General features: G+C 47.1%; 1 protein-coding gene across 3 annotated transcripts; it reads right to left on the bottom strand.

Moving 5' to 3' along the window:
• Window positions 1–9,812: 9,812 nt before the first annotated feature.
• On the bottom strand, window positions 9,813–17,177 carry OSR2 (odd-skipped related transciption factor 2). 3 transcript variants are annotated; one of them, XM_008148508.3, is made up of 4 exons: window positions 17,106–17,177; window positions 12,361–13,125; window positions 11,188–11,287; window positions 9,813–10,397 (listed from the first exon to the last, which is right to left on the bottom strand). In XM_008148508.3, exons 2-4 carry the CDS (start codon window positions 13,014–13,016, stop codon window positions 10,215–10,217), a joined length of 939 nt encoding a protein of 312 aa, XP_008146730.1. In that variant the 5' UTR covers window positions 13,017–13,125; window positions 17,106–17,177; the 3' UTR covers window positions 9,813–10,214. The 3 variants fall into 3 exon arrangements, with proteins under 3 accessions (XP_008146730.1, XP_054564584.1, XP_008146731.1); XM_054708609.1 differs by lacking the exon at window positions 17,106–17,177 and adding an exon at window positions 16,654–16,720; XM_008148509.3 differs by lacking the exon at window positions 17,106–17,177 and having other exon boundaries at window positions 9,813–10,315; window positions 12,361–13,111.
• Window positions 17,178–20,367: the final 3,190 nt, after the last annotated feature.

Raw genomic sequence — 20,367 nt, 5'->3', positions numbered from 1 at the left:
AACTTCATGAATGCTAGAATTTTATAGGTAGAATGGATGTCATAACACCATCTAGGTAGATTAGGTCACTATAATGATTCTGTTCTTCTGCTCCCTGTACTTGCCAACAGTGGATAAAAGCTCACCTGAAATCTGTCTTCAAAGATCTGAGGAGAATAGTTGCAGTCTGGAAAATTATTTCCTTGAACATTCTTTGAGACCATCTGGAGAGAAGGGTTTGGCACACTTAGGTGAACACAAAAGCTTATTTTAAACATTTTTACCAGTGAATTTCCAACTTTGAATGTGAAAAAAAAATACTCAATTTGTCTGATAAGATATTAGTGTTATGGGCCCTTTTCTTACAATTTTCAAAGGAGTAGCATTGCTTTACGAGAGGGTGTGCAAGGGAGGCACATTGACCTGAAAGGTAAGATCAGAAAGAAAGGTACTCAAGATTTTGCACTAGATTAGCCGAGTTAGGAATTCTGATCCAGACCTTTCACTCTTATGTCCTACAGAGCCTTAGGCAATTTACTTCATCCCATTACTACTCCCCCATTCATCTCTTTCTTTATCCATGAAATGAAGAATGCTGACCTACCTAATAAGAAAGTGGTGTAAATTCAATGTCATGTTCAAAATATTCTGATAATTTAATGCTTATTTAATTAAGTTTTAGTGGTTGATGCATTTGTACCTTTTGCCTTGTATCTTAAATTAGAGATGGCTACAAAATAGCTAAGGTCATTGTGTCCGTGCCTAACACCATCAACAACTGGAATAACATGAAGCTAGGGAGTGACCAGGGGAAAACAGACTTTTGTGGGAAGGCAGGGAGGGAAGGCAAGTTTCTAGAACTGGTTTGCACCTTGAGAAAGTCACTTAACTTTTCTGCACCTCAATTTTCTGGAATGAAGTCCCTTGTATGGTCCTTATTATATCTGTTTTTGTATATATACATGTGTGGTTTTTTTTTAATTTGGCCTTTTTCCAGTAGAATGTAAGCTTCCAGGATTGTACAGGCCTTGTCTCTCTGGAACACCAATGTGTCTCTAGCATCACAGAGTAGCTGCCCATTAAATATCCAGTATTAGAAGGTTTCTAAAGTCCCTCTCAGCTCTAAAATCATTCATTTTTTTAAAACAGTTTATTATCAAAAGTTTCAAGCATATAGAAAGTATGGAGGCATATAATAAACACCCCTACACATACCACTCAGTTTTGTCCAGTCTTAACAATTTCTATATTTGTTTCATATTTTTCAAAAGAAATAAAGTATCATAAATACAGTTGATGTCCCTTTCAATGTGTACCAGTCCCTATTTCTCCCCCTCTTTTTCCCTAAAGGTAATTACTATCCAGAATTTGGTGTTTATTATTTTAAGAACACTTCATATTTTTATTGTATTTATACAAGTTATGTATTATGTCTTCAAACTTTACATGAATTATATATACTTAAGATTCTGCAACCTGCCTTTTTTTTTTTTTACACACGATGTGCTTGAGATTAATCTATGCTGATACATGTACTGCTAACCCATTTTAACTACTATATGATACTCCATTTTATGACTAGCCATGATTTATTTATCCATTCTCCTGTTAGCGGATATTTATGTTCTTTTGAGTTGTTTTCTACTCTGAGCAATATTTCAGACAGTATTCTTGGCCATGTCACTTTCTGCAGATGTGCTTGAGTTTCTCTAGTGGAATTGCTGGGTCGAAGGGATATATAACTTCACTAGTCTAAGCCACAATATCTGACCCTTTGCTTATATTTCTATGGAGATAGTTGATCAAGTTATTTCCTTTTTTCTTTTTTGCTTTTGACCTGGGAAGGAAATGAAGTGTTAATCAAGTTGACTAGAACATCATCTTTCCATTTCTAACTTTTTCTATCTCCAAATAGATAGAAATGGGGCTGAATCCTCATAGAAATCAAGAAGATTCACATAAAATAAGGATCTTTCAGATGTATCTAGATCAGAACCACATAAAAAACATGGCCATGTCCTGTCATCACATTATGATATTTACAACACAGCACTGTCACTCTGTGATATTGCAAAACACAGTGCCACATGGCAAATATTGCAGAGGCCTGTGAATTAGTCCCTCTGAGAATTTGTGACTATGACCCAGTTCACAAGTGAAATAATTCTTAGGATAGAGAAGCACAGCAAAACAATGAGAAATGTTCAATTCTGGCCAATAACACCAATGGAACTACCGTTTTAATGCTGTCCTTAAATAGGCAAAATAGCTATTAGTTTAACTTGATGTTCCAAATTCTGGATCTTGTGCAATTCATTTAGCTTGAATTTCAAATGATCTGTTTGGAAAGGTAGGCTATGGGAAAGGTTCCTCAGTCTCAGTCTCTGCAATTAAATAGCTACTATACTTCAACAGATATTTCCTCATTCAATAAATATTAAAATATAATAAAAATGGGAGGGTATTTGTATTATCTACTTGATGAAGTTTCTTTTTCCTAGACGCATTTTCTTGTTTAGATAAAAGACGTAGTGCGTGAACACTACAGTTTCACTGGGAAGTTTACCTTGGTAAAGAGACAGGAGCTCACATTCTAGCTTGTCAATGATCCATGGATAATGGGTCACCAGGGGATTTAAGAACTGTATCTTTCAGTCCTTGCCAGGGAGGTATATGTGTGCACTGATGTGAACCATAATAGGACACACCTTGAAGAATCCTCAAAACCCTCAGGCACTTTCTGAGCTGCCATCATGAAGGCAGGGAACTAAAGGTTGTCAGTTAAAGAGATGGCATTTTGTACATCATTTCAGAATGACTTTTTAATTTCTTCGTGTTTCATTCTTTTTAATACCTTTAACATTGAAATTTATTTTTCCTTTCAAATTTATAAACTGTTTGTTTCAAAACGAAAGAGTGGATCAAGAAAATAAAATATTACATGAATAGAACAACTTGATAACTGCCCAAATTTTACGTTTTGCAAGCATTTTTATTTCATTAAAATTCATTTATTAGTTACTGCAATGTTACTATTAATTACAATGTATGTATTTTTTCTTCATGTTTAATTCTAATGAAAATAATGAATCCTCAGACTTAAAATTTCTTAGGTTTTTTTCCCCTCCATTACCTTAGGGGAAGATCTATTTATACTGGTATGAAAAAGTAGCAATAGACCCAATTTATATTGTTTTATTGTTAAGGAGGGGGGAAGCAAGATGCAAAGGAGTATTAGAGTATGATCCTATTTGTGTGTGCATGTTTCTAAGTGTACACCTACATTTGCATATTCCCAGAAAAATGTTTAGAAAGATATACCCAAAATATTAAGAGTGGCTACCTCTGGGAAATAAAATTATGAGGATCATTAGTGGGCAAGGGAAAAATAAAAGACTTTTACTTTATACAGTTTTATATTGTTTGAATTTTTTACAATCAGCATGATTGTTATCATCTGAAAAATAATAAGGAAATACATTACTTTTCAGTTTAAAAACACAACTTTCAATCAATATTCTTCTAAAGAGAATCTAAAATATCTACAGTTTCAGGAAAACATGACATGATAGTATGCAAATAGAGATTAATTTGTAAACCCACCTTTATTTTTACTGAGTTAAAATTCTTTATGGGAGGGAAGTGATATGATTTCTTGGTATTTTCTAGCCTTTATCAACAATAGTTATCTCAATGAGAACCACAAATCTTACGAACTAGAGAAGACCTTACTTATTATGTAATGCAAATTCTCATTTTACAGATGAAAAACAGTCCCAGAGGGGTTAACTGTCTTATTTGTAAACAATTCTAGAGCTTAAATAAAATTAAATTCACCTTCTGACTTCTTGTCCATGGCTCTTTCCATCACAAAATGGCCTCCTGCTCTGAAATTTTTGTGTAATAATAATATAAATAATAATAAAAAATGTCACTTAGCTCTGACCTTAAAATAAGCACGCACCCACACTCAATACATAAAGCATTACTCATAGCAAATTAATGTTCTTCATATAGAAGCTGAAGTAACAAGTCATTTGGTGATGATATTTTAATTTATAAATTGAAAGGAAAATTATTTTTACCTCTCTGTGATTTTCTCATATTAATCAATTATTACATTCTCTTTCTTCTTCTGCCTCTTTAAATTATTGAGTGGACTAAGATAACAAATAAAACCAAAAAAAATATCAAAGCCAAAGATGTTTATTATTGTGAAAAGGAAAAATGGAATTTGAGGACAGCAATGATAAAAAAAAAAAAAAGTAGATGGAGAGAACAGGGAAGAGTAGTGAGAACCAAGGCAGAAGGAGATTTGACAACTTCAAGGACAGTGGGTAAATAAGTAAAGAGAAGTAGGTTGAGATTTGTTTTATGTTTATTATGGTAGGCACACAGTAAATGACTGATGGATAAGATAAAGGGAATGATGGTGTCAAAGGCTAATGCAAAAGTTCTCAGTCTCTAATACACATAAGAACCACCTGAAGTGTTTGTTTAAAACACAGAGTTCTGAGTCTTTATCACCAGAAATCCCATTCAGCCACTGGATTAGGGAGGACTCAGAAATAAGTACCCTGGATAATTCTGATGATCTTACCTGGAGAAACATGAGCTAGACTTAGTGAAAAGAATCGGGACACAGAAACCTAGAGAAGAGAAATGATAAGAAAAGGAAATTTGAATAGAAATCAATGAAGAAAGAAAAGGAAACTAGAAAGTAAGGTGTAACTAAATTAAAGGGATGGTTTAGAAGAAGTATGTGTGGGTGTGCATGAAAAGAGGCAAGACTGGTCAGAGGCAATAAAGCAAGATGAAAAAACAAAAATATTGAGGAAATTAAGGTTTTTAAAAATAATGTTTTTTTTTTTACTTTTTTTTCCTTTGTAAAAGTAACACATGGTCATTGTGAAAGAGTTGAAAATAAGAAAAGGAGAAGAAATTTTTTGTTACTCATGAATAGCTGCTATTAATATTTTGGTATATTTTCTGCTAGTCTTTGTTTATACTTAGTTTTTTTTGTTTAGAGGTTTTATTTGTTTAATTAGTTTGGATAATATTGTATATGCCATTGAGTATCCTTCTTTTACATATATATATATATATATGGCTAATATGCAAGGTGTCCCCTCGGGAGTTCGACCGGGAGAACGGGAGTTCGATTACTCGCTATGACGTGTGCTGACCATCAGGGGGTGGTGCAGAACATAGAGGGCGATCAGCTGTGGTGGTGGGACACTGAGGGAACAAGGGAAGGAGGAGCCGGAGGCAGGGAGGCAGGGAACCTGACCGGCCCTGATCTCTGGCCAGGCCTGGGGACCCTACCTGTACACAAGTTTCATGCACTGGGCCTCTAGTAGTAATATAAGCATCTCCTAACATAAGGTTATTAATGGAATCCTCATTTTTCACATCTGCTTAATATTAATAACAATCAGTTCTCCTTTCTCCCTTGCTTGCAGAACTCAGGTGTTTTTAGGCAGTCAAAGGCTCCTGGGAAGACTGCCTCCATTTCCATGCATAAAATGTGAATTTTAGTCTTAGTCAATCATGGTATAATTCCATGTCAGTGATTGGCTGAGGAAGAAGCACGTGAATTAATTCTGGCCAATAATAGGTGAGGGCAAGTAGACAGGCTGGATTTATGGGGGAGATTCTTAGTTCTCAAAAGGTGACACAAGAAAGAGATAACCCCTTTTTCTGCCTATGGAACATGTGTGAGAATGCAGTACTAGAGCTGATGGTTGGAGCTTTTGCAGCCATCTTGTGTCCATGAAGGGAGCAATTACGCATAAAAGATACAGAAGAGAAAAGTAAGAAGAACTGGGCTTTGGATGATCTTGTCACTCCAATTAATTACACATCCCTGAACCCTACCTTGAGACTTCTTTTTATGGAAGAAAATAAATTCCCTATTGTTTAAGCCACTTTTAGTCAGTTTTTCTGTTTCTTGCAGTAGAAAGCATCCTAAGAGAGATAGCATTATATCCGTTTTTGCCTTGATTAGTTTCAAGAAAAAAGTTACTTGCTTAGATAACCATGTAATTTATGTTAGGTAGTGAAGGGGGGTGGGGGGGAAGGGCAGGACCAATAAGCAATAAAGAAAGGAAACAGGAATAAACATGAAATATCTCAGGTCATCAAAGCTGAATCATTCTGAATCTCCACTCCCTTTATTGCTCATTGCTGTCAGCAGAGGTGGTTATCAGTGGCAAGTTACATTTCAGAAGGAAAAATTGGGAAATAGTCTCAAAAAATTGGGAAATACAACACACACATAGAGATGAACACAAGTCATCCTCCGAAATACAAAGCCATTCCTGTTTGCAATATATTGCAAGGCTTCACTTTTTTTTTTTTTACAGGGCTTTATTTTTTTAAATTTCTTTATTATAATAATAATAAAACTACTTTGGTAATAAGAAAGGCAACCATCGTGCCATGGTAATACCTTTCCATATTAAAATTTGCTGTAGTTTCTACACTGTGTTTAATCCAAATGCATCTGGTCTATCGTGTTGACAATATTAAAGAACTAAAAGTTTCCCAAGTGTCTTCCAGGGGTAGACTGACCCTTCCAGAATCAAATTTGGGGCAAGGGTACTTGACTGAACAGGATCTAAGGGAAGAAGTCTAAATGCCTATGCTAACGCCTGACACAGGAACAGTAGAAGAAACTTGCATTAACTGCCTCTGGTTTCATCACTAGTTGTATTTGGGCCTACTTATAATTTGAGATTTGAGATTTGTTTACTTTTTAAATATTTAGTTGTCCTAGAGTCAAATTTTGGAAAGGCCTCCTAATGTAAAAGAGGATGTGTCTGGGCAACATAGTAATCTTAATGACTACAATTATAAAGCGCTAGGCTCCAATGACCTCTATGTAAATATTAGCACCAGTAAGTGGACTTAACACACATTCATAACTTTATGTTAACAATTATTTCACAACGTAATTCATATTTAGAAATTATTTTTAACCCCCCCCCCTTACAGCCCCCTGCACATAGACTGTAAAATGAGATTAAAGTCGTAGCTCAGTACACTGCTCATAGAGTTCTTCAGCACTGTGCTTATGACTTGTCATCTCTCTCACTCTAGTTTCTGGCCAGGGGTATTGATTCATGAGTTGACTATGATAGAGGTTGTAAGGAAAACACAGGCTAAGCTTAAAACTCAAAGAATGACTCTTCTCTATGCAAAAAAAAAAAAAAAAACTCACCAAAAAAAAAAACACCCCTAAAACCACAAAAAAAAAAAAAAAAAAGCGCAGCAGACCAATTTCATAAAACCACCAAAAAAAAAAAAAAAAAAAAAAGCGCAGCAGACCAATTTCATAAGATACGATGTATCATTTTCTCTGTGATGTCTCAGAAGTTTGTCTCATGTAAGATTCACTTCCTGCACACTTGGACATCCTAAAGAAGAAACAACACGCAGAAGTTGAAGAGGAACCCACTGTGCTAAAGTTCACCTGAGATCCTGAAGCGTGTAGATTGAGGGTAGTTATAAAACTAAGTCCTACTACAGATTTTTAAATTATTCTTAAAATGTCCCACTGGATATGGAGAGGCAGAAACTGATCGTGAAAATCATTGGAACCAAGCACAGGGCTTGGCAAGTGAAAAGTACCTAAGAAGCATTCGTTAAACTAATGACTGCATAAATAAGTTGTAAATAAATTAGCCTTAAACTGTGAAATAATGTATATATCGAAAGGGGAACTGCTTTCTCCACTTTCTTCTCTGATTTTCCTCATTCACTTCTGATTCCCATTTTTTTTTCAACTAAAGCAAACGAGCCGGTTTGGTTCAGTGGATAGAGCGTCAGCCTGCAGACTGAAAGGTCCCAGGTTCGATTCCAGCCAAGGGCATGTACCTTGGTTGCGGGCACATCCCCAGTAGGGGGTGTGTGGGAGGCAGCTGATCGATGTTTCTCTCTCATGGATGTTTCTAACTTTCTATCCCTCTCCCTTCCTCTCTGTAAAAAATCAATAAAATATATTTTTAAAAAATAAAGCAAACGAAGAGGAATAGTTTTCTGGTTATACCTATCTCCAGATCCCTGTGACGGGGACTTCAAGACTACGCCTGAACTTGATAGTGAGCAAGAGTCATTCTTTGATCATTTGATTGGAGCCTGTGCCATGGAACTGTTGAAGCTTGTAGTCAGAGGAGGTGGGTGGGGCAGTGAAACTGACCACATGGAAAAAGCCTGCAGGATTAGGAAAGCTTTAGGGGCAGTCAATGTGTAACCCTGCCCAAAAGTATTCGCATCTTCTGTGCCAAGGTGGGCAGGATCTGGAGAGAGTGGGGCTGGGGAGGTCACTGAGTTAATTCTATACAAACAAAAGAAAACAAACAGTTTCGTTCCTCTCCATACCACACACATAGGCACCCACCCTTGTCCTCTCTCTCCTCAGTGAAGCCTGTAGGCCCATCCCATGTTGGGAAAGGCATTTGGGCGAGTAGTAGACACACGGGCTGGTGAGTGGACACTTTGTTAAAAAGAGTTCTCTCTCAGGAGAAGCAGAAGTGACTTCCAGCTAGCTCCCCCTGAGAACAGAGTAAGCAGCGAGTCAGGACAATTCTGAAAAGTCCTTGTAAGTCCTATTGAACAAGGCACTGGTGAGAAATTCTGAATCTAGTCCTCAAATCCCTACCTACCCTTCTGGAGGATTGGAAGGTACAAGCCTAGGACATGCTGCCTAGTGTCACCCTGAACATAAAACATGCCATTCCACACAAATGTACAAATGAAAAAACTCTGAAAATACCCAATCCACGCTGCTGTTCAGTATTCAAGTTTGTGAGGCCCTACTGGGCCACTGGATTACAGGTTCCTCTGATGTTCCCCCTTTAAGTTCAGTGAATTTCCTTCCAGACTCGGCCTAGTCCCTCTGTTTACCTGCACCCAAAGTCCTCCACCCAAATCCTACACAGGCTTGTCATTGTGTTAGTGTCATGTTCCCCAGAAGCCATTTGGGAGAAGTTGCAATGCCTCAGAAGGTGATTACAGACTTGCCATGAGTCCTATACACAGAGTCACCTGTACTCCTGGCACTTTCCCAGGGACAAAAGGCCAACCAGTGACAGACACCCCGCTGGTGACCTAACTCAGTTTGCTTTGCAGAGAAATCCGAAACTTCTGGAAGAAGAGTCCTCCACCCTTGGAAAGAAGTATTGTGTGCAAACACAGCTAAGTGGCCTCTCCTTTTCTCCTCTTGTCCTGCATCTTCTGAAGGTTGTTGTCTCCCTTCAGAAGATGGAGGACAAGTGTTCTGTAGGTCTCAGACCTCTCCCCTGAAGGCAGGGTAAAGTCTGTCTCTAGCGCTAAATCACAGTGTTCAAAGTCTAATGGCAAGAGAAGTTGCCCATCATAAACTTTGACACGAGGTCAAGGACTTGAAAGAAATGAAATGGTGAGCAGTTCCCTTTCTCTTCTTTTTTTTTCTTATGCTTCTTCCCACCTTGTGCTTTGAAGTAGGGCAGTCATTGGACGCACGGCTTATTAATAATAATGATGTTGCTTTTTTTCTGAAGGAATAATACCCAAGGGATTTGAATAAACAAAGGGGACTAAAACCTCAAGGGTGTCCATTTTAATACCTTTGAAAAACAAAAGGACAGCACCGTTGTCCAACTCCAAAACGCCCCAGTACGAAAAGGGAAGAGCTGACATTTCCAGTAAGAGAAGTGCAGGCCTTGTTTTTAAAGCCTTGGGGGGGGGGGGGGACGTATACCCTTCAGCACTGGCGATGTTAGAGGCAGCCCACTCTTGCAGAGCACAGAGGAAACACAGAGGCTAAAGAGCAAGACTCTTTGCAGGAAGAGTTGAAACAAACAAGAAAAAGTTTTATTTTGAAAATACAGTCTTTAAAGATAAATTTGGCTTCCATTTTCCATATCCAGGTGCATCCAAACAAGATACAAAGACAGACAAAACAACAACACCAAGACCCACGACATTATGTACAGAGCTCTAAAATGAGCTGTGCATTATCTACAAGGAACTCGCGTATGCTCTGTGTGAAGGGATGTACGTGTGTGGCTGTCTACAGTTCTCAGTCCTCCAGAAGCTGAGTTAACTCCCTGGAGCTGCAGGTGCGGCTGCAGCAAGGGCAGAGCTGGGGTCAGTGAAGGGTTGGGGGTGGGATCCCCGGGGGGGAGGTGTGGAGGGGTGTCTGGGGAGGGGAGCAGGGGGTGGGGGCACAGGGGGACAGATCCTGGGCTTCTCTAGAAGTCCTGCCGCGGGGTGTGAGTCAGGCTGTGCCGCCGCAGATCACAGTTTCGCCTGAACACTTTGCCGCACTGCTCGCAGCTGTAGGGCTTGATGTCTGTATGGGTGAGAAGGTGAGTTTTCAGATTACTTCTCTGATTAAAGGTTCTTCCACATGTGGGGCATTTGTGTGGAGATTCCTGTTCAGATGTGAAGCAAGCAAAGGGATTAATCCTTCGCACCACCACCGCACCCTTCGCAATAGTCGTCTTATTGGTATCACATAACACACGCGCGCGGCAACACAAGGCGGCACTGGCAGGAACAAATCTCTGCTCCTAATCCTCCCATCGCTAATACACACTAACACACACGCGCAGGCACACACCGGGGCCGATGACACCGATAACAGCGCCGGCCACCGCGGTGGGCTTTGTGATTTCCAGCTCTTTACATTTCATCACCATGTCACGGGCAGGAAAAGGGGGAAGGAAAAAAACCCTAATCCTCTCTTAAGGAACGACATTCTCCCGGGGAATAAGTCTCCTCTTTGCTGGAAAATTAAACTATTCCTCAATGTTCTGAACACTACAAATTATGAGGCCCCTGGGAAAGAGCGAGCAGATGGGATTTCACCCTGCCTCCATTATCAAAATTACCTTTATTTCCTCCCAAACACGAAAGCCTTACATGCAGGGCAGATCGGATGAAAAAATAAATAATAATTCTAAACTTAGGATGTAGAATAAAGAGAGTGGCCTGTTCTTTAAGAAAATATAACACTGTTTTACGTTAAATAGGATTAATTTTATGTATATAAAGAAAACGGATTCTTGCTTTTCCCACCTAGAAAAATAATCTAAATAGAGTCTTTTAAGAGGAAGACTCTGCCGCGGAATACCTTTTGTCGAGCAAACATGATAAAACGGAACCAGTCACTGTTTTTGTGTTTTGTTTGTTTTTTTTTTTTTAACAAGAAAATAAACTTACCTGCATGTGTAAAGTTTTGTGAACGGCTAGAGTTCTAGACTGACAAAATCCTTTCCCACACTCCTGACACTTGAAGGGCTTTTCTTTGGAATGAATATACCTGAAAATCAATATAAGGTTTCATTGAAATGGCTTTCCCACCACAGGGAGGAGATTCTTCTGACAAGGACTGAACTGGACATGGTGAAAGGGCAAAAGAAACAGGATTCCCCTTATGTATGTTTCCAGGCTGTATTGTTTCCCCCCCCTGTATAATTCTGTTTATGGTTAACCTCAGCTAACAGACTCTTCCAAACATGCACGGGACATCCGTTTATCTACACTTGATCGCCCTCTCCGGCGTATTCTGGAGCTCGAAACCCTGCCGAGTAAGTCCTTCTGGGCCTGGACGATTTCGCCAGGGATTTAAACGGGCCAAACCGAGATGTAAGGCAAGGGGGAGAGGAGGGGGACTGACTCTAGCGAATCCCCTCCCAGCCTCGGAGGATCGGCACTCAAGTCCCAAAGTCCCACCCTGGGTAACCAACAGCGAGTGGCGTCCCAAGAGAGACACCCCACCCCACTCCGGGGAAGTTTTTACCGGATGAAAACATTTACGTTTATAGTATTTCTTCCATTGCCGTTGGTTAATGCAGAGTTTAAGGTCCTAGGGGCGGGGTAAGGGGGCAGGGGGTGTAACTGTGTCTAAATTCAGGAATCCGCAAATAAATGTAAAAGGAAGGTCCTGGCGTTAGGCTCTGGAGAGCACGCTGGGGTGGGGGCTGTGGGGAGGGAAGGGAGGGAACCCAGTTGGGGGTGGCTGGAAGAGATATCCCAGAAATTGTCTCCAGGCTGCCATGGTGGGATTTGGGGGTCCCCCTAGGCTTTACCTGCCCCCCCCCCCCCACCGCAAGGACGACCTGGAGGAAATTGAGAAACCAATCACAGCACCAAAACCAACCCACCAGGTCTTAGCTGCCAAAGCATGGAAAAAGGACCTCCCGCATGCACCCCAAACTAGAACGCAGCCAAGGCCGGTGAGGAAACAAGGTAACGATTGGCGGGTTGCTGGGGCCTTTGGGGATACATTCTAGTTCGGAGGGGCTTTCCGGGACACGCGGATTGTCTCCGAGGCTCTGGCATTTAGCACGAATTCGCCGCACCCCCCGCGGCCAGCCTCCTGCTCCGTCTCACCTGTGATCCCGCAGGTGGTCTTGCCTCCGGAAGGCCTTGTGGCAGATGTCACACGTGTACGGCCTCTCGTCCGTGTGGGTCCTCTCGTGGATGAGCAGGTTGTAGGATTTGGTAAAGTGTCTGCCGCAAAACTTGCAGATAAACTCCTTTTTCGTTTTCGAGGGCAGCCTCCCTCGCGAGGGCTTTCTGTCCGGAGTCAATTTGCTGAGGCCCGAGATGGGGCTGCCCAGCCCCGGGCTCAGCTTGGCCAGCTCGCCCATCTTCGGGGGGTCCTCCTGCGTGGCTGCCACGGCCAAGTTGGCAAAGTCAAAACGGGGCCGGTCCTTGTGCAGGGCCGGGAGGACGTGGGCGATGGCTCCCTGCTTGGGGTGGAAGAGGTGGGTGGTGAAGGGCAGAGCCTGGAAGGGGAAGCGCGCGTCCATGAGGCCCTGCGCCGCCGCCATCTCGGTGAGGGTGGAGCGGGTGATCTCGTGCACGTTGGGGTACCCCAGCGTCCAGTGGTTCATGTGCATGGTCTGCACGGCGCTGAGCCCGTACAGGCCCTGCAGGTGGTCCACCGCGGCGGGGAAGGTGTTCACGGCCTGCAGGAAGGAGTAGTTGGTGAGCTGCAGCGACGGGTGGAGAGGGATGGGCGCCGGCAGGGCCTTGCTCCCCATTTTCCGGGCTTCCGGCGGGGCGCAGGGAGCCGCCCCTTTCTTCCAGGACTCAGAGGCGGGTGGGTGTGGGGCTCCCGTGCAAACCCAGAGAGACGACAGCAGAGACACCCTAAAAATGACAGGGAGAGAGAGAGAGGCAGAGTCGTGATTGTTATCCAAACCAGCTCGGTCTGAACTTTGGCGCAGGCGCCAGTTACCACACCTTCCTTCTAAGTCCTCCTCCCCACCCTCCTCCCGCGCCCTCGCGCCTGGCCAGGGCGTCCGGCGGGCCAGGAAAGGTCCCCTGTGAGCTGGGTACCCGCGGGGAGGCCGGGCCCCTGCAGGGATGGAGCCGGAGACGCAGGTCCGGGAGAAGGAAAGGGGGCAGGGGCGCTCCAGCAGAGGCAGCGCCCGGTCCAGCCCGCCCACCTCACCCTGTCTAGCGAAGCTCAGTCAACCCCGACACCCCTCGATGCCAACCCCACGCAGGCCCCGGCTGAGCCCCCAGTCGCCTGGGAGCTACCCGAGAAGGACGGGGCTGCGGGTCCCACGCTGCTCAGCCCCGCGCGCGCGCGGCGGCTCCTTACTGGTGCGCCCCGCACCTACGCGGGCCCAGGGGCCCGGGTGCCGGGAGCGCAGCCGGAGGTGCTTCGTGCTCACGGGGCCCCGAGCACTCGGTGAGGCCCGATTTGCCCCGCGCTGACCTCGGAGGTTTTCTTTTTCCTTCCTCGGCCTCAGTCCCATTCATCAGCGGTGACGGGCCGCAGGAAAGAAAAGTGACACCCCCGGGGCCGGGTTCCACCAGGAATCGCCTCCTCCTTCCCAGGGGCCTTCCACTCCCACCCCCCACCAAGATCCCTTCCAGATGGCTCGGCTCCCGGGGAGAGGTTGGGGGTGGGCGGAGAACGTCCCTGAGGCCCGAAACCCTTCTCCCGGGTGGAGCGCCCAGCTCCAGGGCGGCTCCAGCGGCTCCCCGACCTGGTATCGGGGCTCCTACCCCGAGGAGACCTCGGGAGTGAAGGGTGGAGAGAGGGCTCCCTGGGGAGGGGAGAGGAGGGAGCAGCTGGGGAGCCGCAGCGGCGGGTAGAGCGAGGTCCTGGCGGCCTGGAGGGAGCTTGTTTCTCCTCCTGGAGACGTGTGCTCGGTGCTCCCGCCACCTGGACGCGGGGCCGAGGTCTGCGGCCTGGGCCCAGGCAGGGCGCGCACGCTCTGCTCTCTCCCTGCGCCCCCAATGGCAACACGGAGGTCTGCTTTCCGGTCCAGGTCCCCAGAAGCACCTCGCGTGCCTTCAGGGTGGGCCCACAGTCTCCCACGGCCAACCCCTTCACAGCACCGACTTCTGCCAGCTCCTCGGAACCGCAGCTTGTCTCCGAGGGCGGCTCTCCAGGTGCGGGGGACTCAATGGCTCCAAGCTGTCCCCGGAGAGGAGCGGGCGGGCCTGGCCGGGCCACCACCCTGTAGGCCCGGCTGTGGAAACCAGCGGGGAGGTGGGAGAGTTTGTTTAGCCTTCCCTCCCCACCCACCCATTCCTTCCCCAGCGCGTGGTGCTGCCGGTGGCTCTGAGGGCAGGCGTAGGGGGCTGCGCTCCTGACCCAGCGCTCTGGCAAGGCAGGCTCTGGCTGCCTCCGCGAGGCCCACACCTTCCTCTCCCTCCTCCTCTGCTTGGAGAGGCTCAGAGACAGGGATTTATTAATGAACCGCTTCTGCCTGGTGGTATGCGGTCTGGGAGTTCAGGCCTGGAGTTAATGAGAGGTGTGGAACAGTCAGAGGGTCTCAGTCAGACCATTCAACCGAAACCGTACACCTCCTCTCGGAATAAACTTTCCCACCGCAAATCACGATTCATTTTTGTTCAGTGGCAACCCCTCAAGCCCTCTCTCCTAGGGGGGATTAGAAAAAGGATTCTGCTCACATCCCTGGTAACCTATCTGATTATTTCCTCTGCCGTGAAAACGAACTGCACCTTTATTTCCTCCTCCTGGCATCATGAGCGCCAGGAAGAGATTCAAAATAGCATTTTCCTCTAGTGTTAAAAAGCAGCCTCCCCGATAGAGAGGAAACCAAAATTATTATTTGGGTGTATTCCCAGATTTCTTAGAAATAAATGCAGGAGGCAAGCACAGCTCCCACCATGTTCTGAGTGTGTGTGTGTGTGTGTGTGTGTGTGGGAGTGTGTGTGTGTTGCCAGTTGAAGGACTACCACAACTTGTGGTTTCGATTCCAAATACACGAAGTGAACTCTGCCATAAAGGTTACATGTGAATTCTGCCAGCAGGAAGTTCAGTGCCATCTTCCTTCCCTTTTCCCTCCCCCCACTGGTTCGGAACACACAAATTAAAGATTGCATTGTCATCCAGCTTCACGGGGGTACACAAGTGCTATTTCCAGGTCTGTGTTCATGGTAATCTGCAGGACAAATGGTTTCTCCACAGAGGAGCAGACTCACTGGTGACTTCTGAACGCCTTCTACCCACAGAGAACAACGCGAAATATCCACTTAACATTTTTGTCGTCAGTAATTAGGGAGTTCAGATTTCCACTCTCCCGCCGAGTTGCTGGAAATATATGTCAAAAAAAATATTTTAAGTCGATCTACAGAGATCTGCGGTACTTTCGTTTTGTCTGGAGTTGAGCATGGAGCTCCCATATGCTGTCTGGGGCAGTTAACAGTTACCCGTTCGCTGTCATTTCTCCCCACCAGGCCCTTGGGGACCATCGGTTACTTTTAATTTTGCAAGGAGAGAAATTTAAACCAATGAAAATACAGAAGGACTTCAGCGGAGCTGGGGCTGGTTCTCTTTCATCACTCTTCTTCGCAGGAATTTCCAGGCACGTACAGAAGTTTTGAAAAATTTAGCCCACTGGCTGTCAACAAGTGCGATGTGTACATACTAATTTCAGTTCCGCGAAGCCCTCAGAGCATTGGCGAAGAAAGGGGTACGTGGTAACTGGACGAGGAGTCTCGCTTTCAGGTAACAGTGTAGTTACACACTGAATTATCTGAAAATAACATACAGTCAGGGGTCATCTGCTAAAACCTGTGCGTGGGTGTCTGAGGGAACGGACTGATAGATCGATGGGCTCGCTGACTTTCAGCCCAAAAGCCACAAAGGAATTTTTACATAAATCAGAGAAGCTACAGTCCCAAGTGGATCTAAGGAGGTCATTTTGAAAAAGTAAAATAAAAATGGCCAGACTGGATCAGGTGAACTGAGAAAAAAAAAAAAAAAAAAAACACGCCAGCGAAGTTCCTGCCCCTGTGCAGCGCCTCTGCCTTCCCAAGGAGTTAATTAAATTAAGATGCCTTCCGCATCAGGGTTCTGCTTCTCTCTGCTCCCTCGCTCCCCCTGCGTGAGTAATTTTCTCGTTCTGCTCAGGATTGCAGTTCGCGTAGCAGAGAAACTAGCTGTCTGAGGCGTTTCGCTCCGGAAACGCCAGCCCTCTTTTGTTCTCTGCGAACAGGTAGGCAGACAGACCCAGCGCTCCCTCCACAAACACCCTTTTCTCCCTCCTCCTTTCTACAACTCCTTCTTCTGCTATTTCTTGAGAATCCCAGCGTTTCAGACCCGGGGGGGATTTGCCTTCCGCCCCCTCCTCCAGAATTGGAGGGGAGGAGGAGGACAATCAAAAGGCCAACAACACAAGGTCGGAGAATTACCTAGGACTGAACTCTGACTTCCCTTTGGAAACGGGGGAGCTAGACAGGCGCTGTGCGTCCTGGCCCGTCCGCGCCGCCGCGCCGCGGCTGCCCTGGGTCGGCTGGATGTGGGACCCTGTGGCACCCAGGGGCGACGGGGTTTTCCCTCAGGGCATGCTGATCAGCTTTTGTAAGAAGACTTGATGAATGCTTCGGTCCAATGTTGCCACGCAAAACTAAAAACAGCACCTAAAAGTGTGTGTCCCTGGGTGTTAGCTGGGAATGACATGCCCGGGATCAGACAAGTGAGAAACAATGCCCAGGATTGCATCCATATGATTATCCACATGATCTCTTCTCGCAATTTCTGAACGTGTGGACCGCCGGGAGGAGAATCAGCGCCCCCTGCACGCCCCGCACCCTTCCTTTCTCGGGGAGCCTGCCTGCAGTCCCTTCCCAGAGCGGACACTCACCTCCCGCGGAAAGGTCCGCCGGGGCAGCGCCGCTCAGACCCGCTCCGGGCAGCGAGGCGCGCAGCTTGGGAAGGTCATTGGGTCCACGCCGGGCAAACTTCTCTTTCCGCACGGGGTCCCGGCAGCCGCGGACATTCTCTGGAGCATGACGAGCCACCAAAAAAAAAAAAAAAAACACAAAACACGAGAGTGGATCCTCGCCTTCGTCGGAGTCCGTGGACGTGGAATGCGTAAAAAGACCCGCGGTGCTCGGAGCCGGCGCTCAGCGCTCGCCCGGAACCCGGCGCCTCCGCGAGCCTCCGGCGGACTCCGGATGGAGTCGGAGTCTGCCCCCTCGCAGGGCCATCACCCTCCGGCAGCGAGCGCGCCGAGCTCCGTCCCCGCCCGCGTCCCTCCCTAGGCTGTTCGCGGCCGGGAGTCCGGAGCTTTAGTAGCGGCCCCGCCTCCCCTCCGGGCGGGCGCCCCGCCGCCGCGCGGGGCCCACCGCTCCCAGGCTCCGCCCCCGCGCCCGGCGCCCGCGAATGGTCCACTCTGTTTACTTGTGTTTGGATAGCAACTGAGTCTTAAAGGCGCAGGTTCGCCCGAGGTTTCCCAGTGGGAGCCGAAGGTGACTCAGTTCAAAACCGACACACAAACACAACGCCCACCCCCTCTCCTTCTCGGTGCCACTTTTCCTTACAGTGTTAGGAACCCAGCCACTGGTCTTCGGCCCCGGGAAGACCCCACAGAGGAACTGAAGGACATGTTGTCGTTGTACTGGGAACTCTCGCCGAGTTCACGTCCACATCTCAGCACGGTTAGCATAACCATCTTCTTCGTAGGGTAAAACCAACCAGTTCTAGATTGCATTCTTCAGCATCTAGCACCCTTGCCCCAATTTAAAACACAGTGTTGTACGTATTCTTGGGTCAAGAATATGCTTTCATCTGTTGTCTAAACAGTTCTGCTGTTGAGGTGAGAATGGCTAATTTCTTAATGACTGGAAAGGCATAGTGTGGAATATCCCAGGAGACTTGTCTTCCAATGTTTGACCTTTCATCAGCCAGTGTACGTTTCCTATGCAGGTAAGCGACTTAAAGAGGTGGGTTTCTGCAACGCATTGGGTAAATAAAGAATCTGTCTGGAATTGGGTGAGGAGCAATCATTGACAAAATTTAGGAAAATACTATTTTAGCGTCTCAAAACGTGTACGTCTTCATTCCCAGCCAATAAAATAAAATAAAAAAATGGAGTAGAGCTCATTGTTTAGTCGCCAGGAAACTGAATCGAATTTGAAGTGTAGTGATACATTTTTCAGGTTCTTCTAAAGGTGTGGTCCCCGGAGAGAGGAACTGCAGAACGCACTTCAACTCCCGGGAAGTGGGGCGACCGAGTGAGTGACAGGAACACACTCGTTTGAAACTGCCTCTTTCCAGATGAGATCTGGCTGAGCACCCCTGAGCAAAGGGCCCTTCTTCCCAGCCCTTTGCCGGGGAGGGGGGTGTGCCTTAGCCCCCCTGGCAAGTCCTCGTTTTGGGGGGGCACAGATCTTACAACCAACAGGCTGTACAATTCAATGGTTCCGCCAAAAAAGTGGTTTTGGATGTGCCACCTCAGAGAGCAATTGAAATAATCTCAATCGTGCAAGGAAGTGGACAAATATAAGATGAAACACTGTCAAAAGGTGAACTGGTGATTGGGGAGAAGGGGGAGGGGGCAGGCAGAAGCTCCGAGATGTTAGTTTATTAAGATAAAATTCTATTTTTTTTTATGCCGAGGTGGATAGAATTTTTCGTTCCTTTGGGGTAAAACCTAATTCAGGGAGAGCAGATCTCCCCCCTCCCCTTTCCAATGTCAAATTCGCAAAGGTTCAAAAGTGAGCTCGGAAGGCAGACCTGAGTGTTTAATATCCTTCAGTATTGAACTGCTTCGAAGGAGAATTGACAAGCAGCATGGAAGTAGTGGAACGTCTAAGAGCTCAGGATTTAAAAACAAAAAAAACAAAACACGTCTTCCCTGGTGGCTTCTATAGGGGTGCTTTCATTTTAGTACTCCGTCCCGAGCTCCAGCTACCGGGATGCCTGTGGTCCCCTCTCTCTAACCGCCTCATTCTTTCCGCAGCTTTTCTCAATTTGGAGGAGTTGGAGGGAACTTTCTCTTCTTTCAGACCCCCAGGACACGCACGCCAGGGGTGGTGACCTGAAGAGTGTTCCTACGCGTTGCATTTCCTTTTCACTAAAGTGGTGGCAAGTCCCCAGCGGCGGACTTCACACCTTCCTACGTGTGTGTGTGTGTGTGTGTGTGTGTGTGTGTGTGTGGTGCGAAACCGCCTGCTTTTCCCCGCAAAGTAGCCAGAATTTACAACCACCCATGAGCTGCGCCCTCTTTCTGCAAACCTCCTGAGCTGAGGCTTTGCCATAAATGCGTTTCCCTCGCCCACCCGCGCCTCCGACGTTCCCCAATGGAGCCTGGGCCCCGCTCGCCCCGAGCGCTGCCGTCGCTGGGAAGGTAGGGAGGAGTCGGCGAGTTCCGGGCTTTGCGGGCAGCGGCGTGTTCCCGCCAGCCTCCCAGGCCCGGCCCACTCCGTCCGCAGGTGCGCGACCCACGTCGAGGGCGAGCCCGAGGCTGAGCCCGGGGCAGCCCAGCGCGCAAGGCTCCCGCGAGTCCCCTCCGCGCCCACCCGCAGCCTGCCCCGGAGTTTCTCCACGCTCAGCCCGGCGAGCCCGACGGTCCACACCGGCCTCTAGGGCGCACACATGGTGGGGGCCCACCCAGGAACAGCCTCACTTGCCGGACTCTCCGGGCGACACCTCCTGGCGCGGAAGATTGGCCACCGGGCCCAGCGAGCTGTGGGGTCCGGGCGCGAGGAGCGGGAAGTCCCGGAGCCTCCAGCGGCCCAGCTGCGCTCGGGGGCTGCGGCTCCGCGCGGCCGTCCCATTCATTCCCCCTGCGCCCCGCGGGGCTGCGCGGCCGGTTCACTCTGACATGCGCGCCGACTCCCTCTCCGGTTGCCCTTGCGGCTCTAGGCTTTGGACACCAAGGACGCTTCCAGGGAAATGGCAAACGGACTGACGAGGGGCGCGCTAGTGGTTGCTCTCCAAGCCCGATCGCCGAAAGTGTACGCCCCTGGAGGACGGGAGGAAGGCCAGCGGGAGGAAGCGCGGAGGAGGTGGAGGAGGAGGGGGCCGGAGCGCAGGCCCCTTCCCCCCCGGCCCACCCAGGAGGCTCTGCCAGCGCAGCAGCGAGCAGGTGTCGGGCAGACTCCAAGCCTTCCCACTCCGAC

The sequence above is a fragment of the Eptesicus fuscus genome, chromosome 19 (genome assembly GCF_027574615.1).
Source record: "Eptesicus fuscus isolate TK198812 chromosome 19, DD_ASM_mEF_20220401, whole genome shotgun sequence".
Lineage (NCBI taxonomy): Eukaryota > Metazoa > Chordata > Mammalia > Chiroptera > Vespertilionidae > Eptesicus > Eptesicus fuscus.
The sequence above is the reverse complement of the archived record's forward strand: the minus strand, read 5'-3'. Positions and strand labels throughout refer to the sequence as shown.

Coding starts and splice junctions, on each gene's coding strand:
- OSR2 (XM_008148508.3), bottom strand. CDS start 13,016: ATGGGGAGCAAGGCCCTGCCGGCGCCCATCCCTCTCCACCCGTCGCTG. Junction 11,288..12,360: donor GACCACCTGCGGGATCACAG/GTGAGACGGAGC, acceptor ATTGATTTTCAG/GTATATTCATTCCAAAGAAA. Junction 10,398..11,187: donor ACAAAACTTTACACATGCAG/GTAAGTTTATTT, acceptor ACATCTGAACAG/GAATCTCCACACAAATGCCC.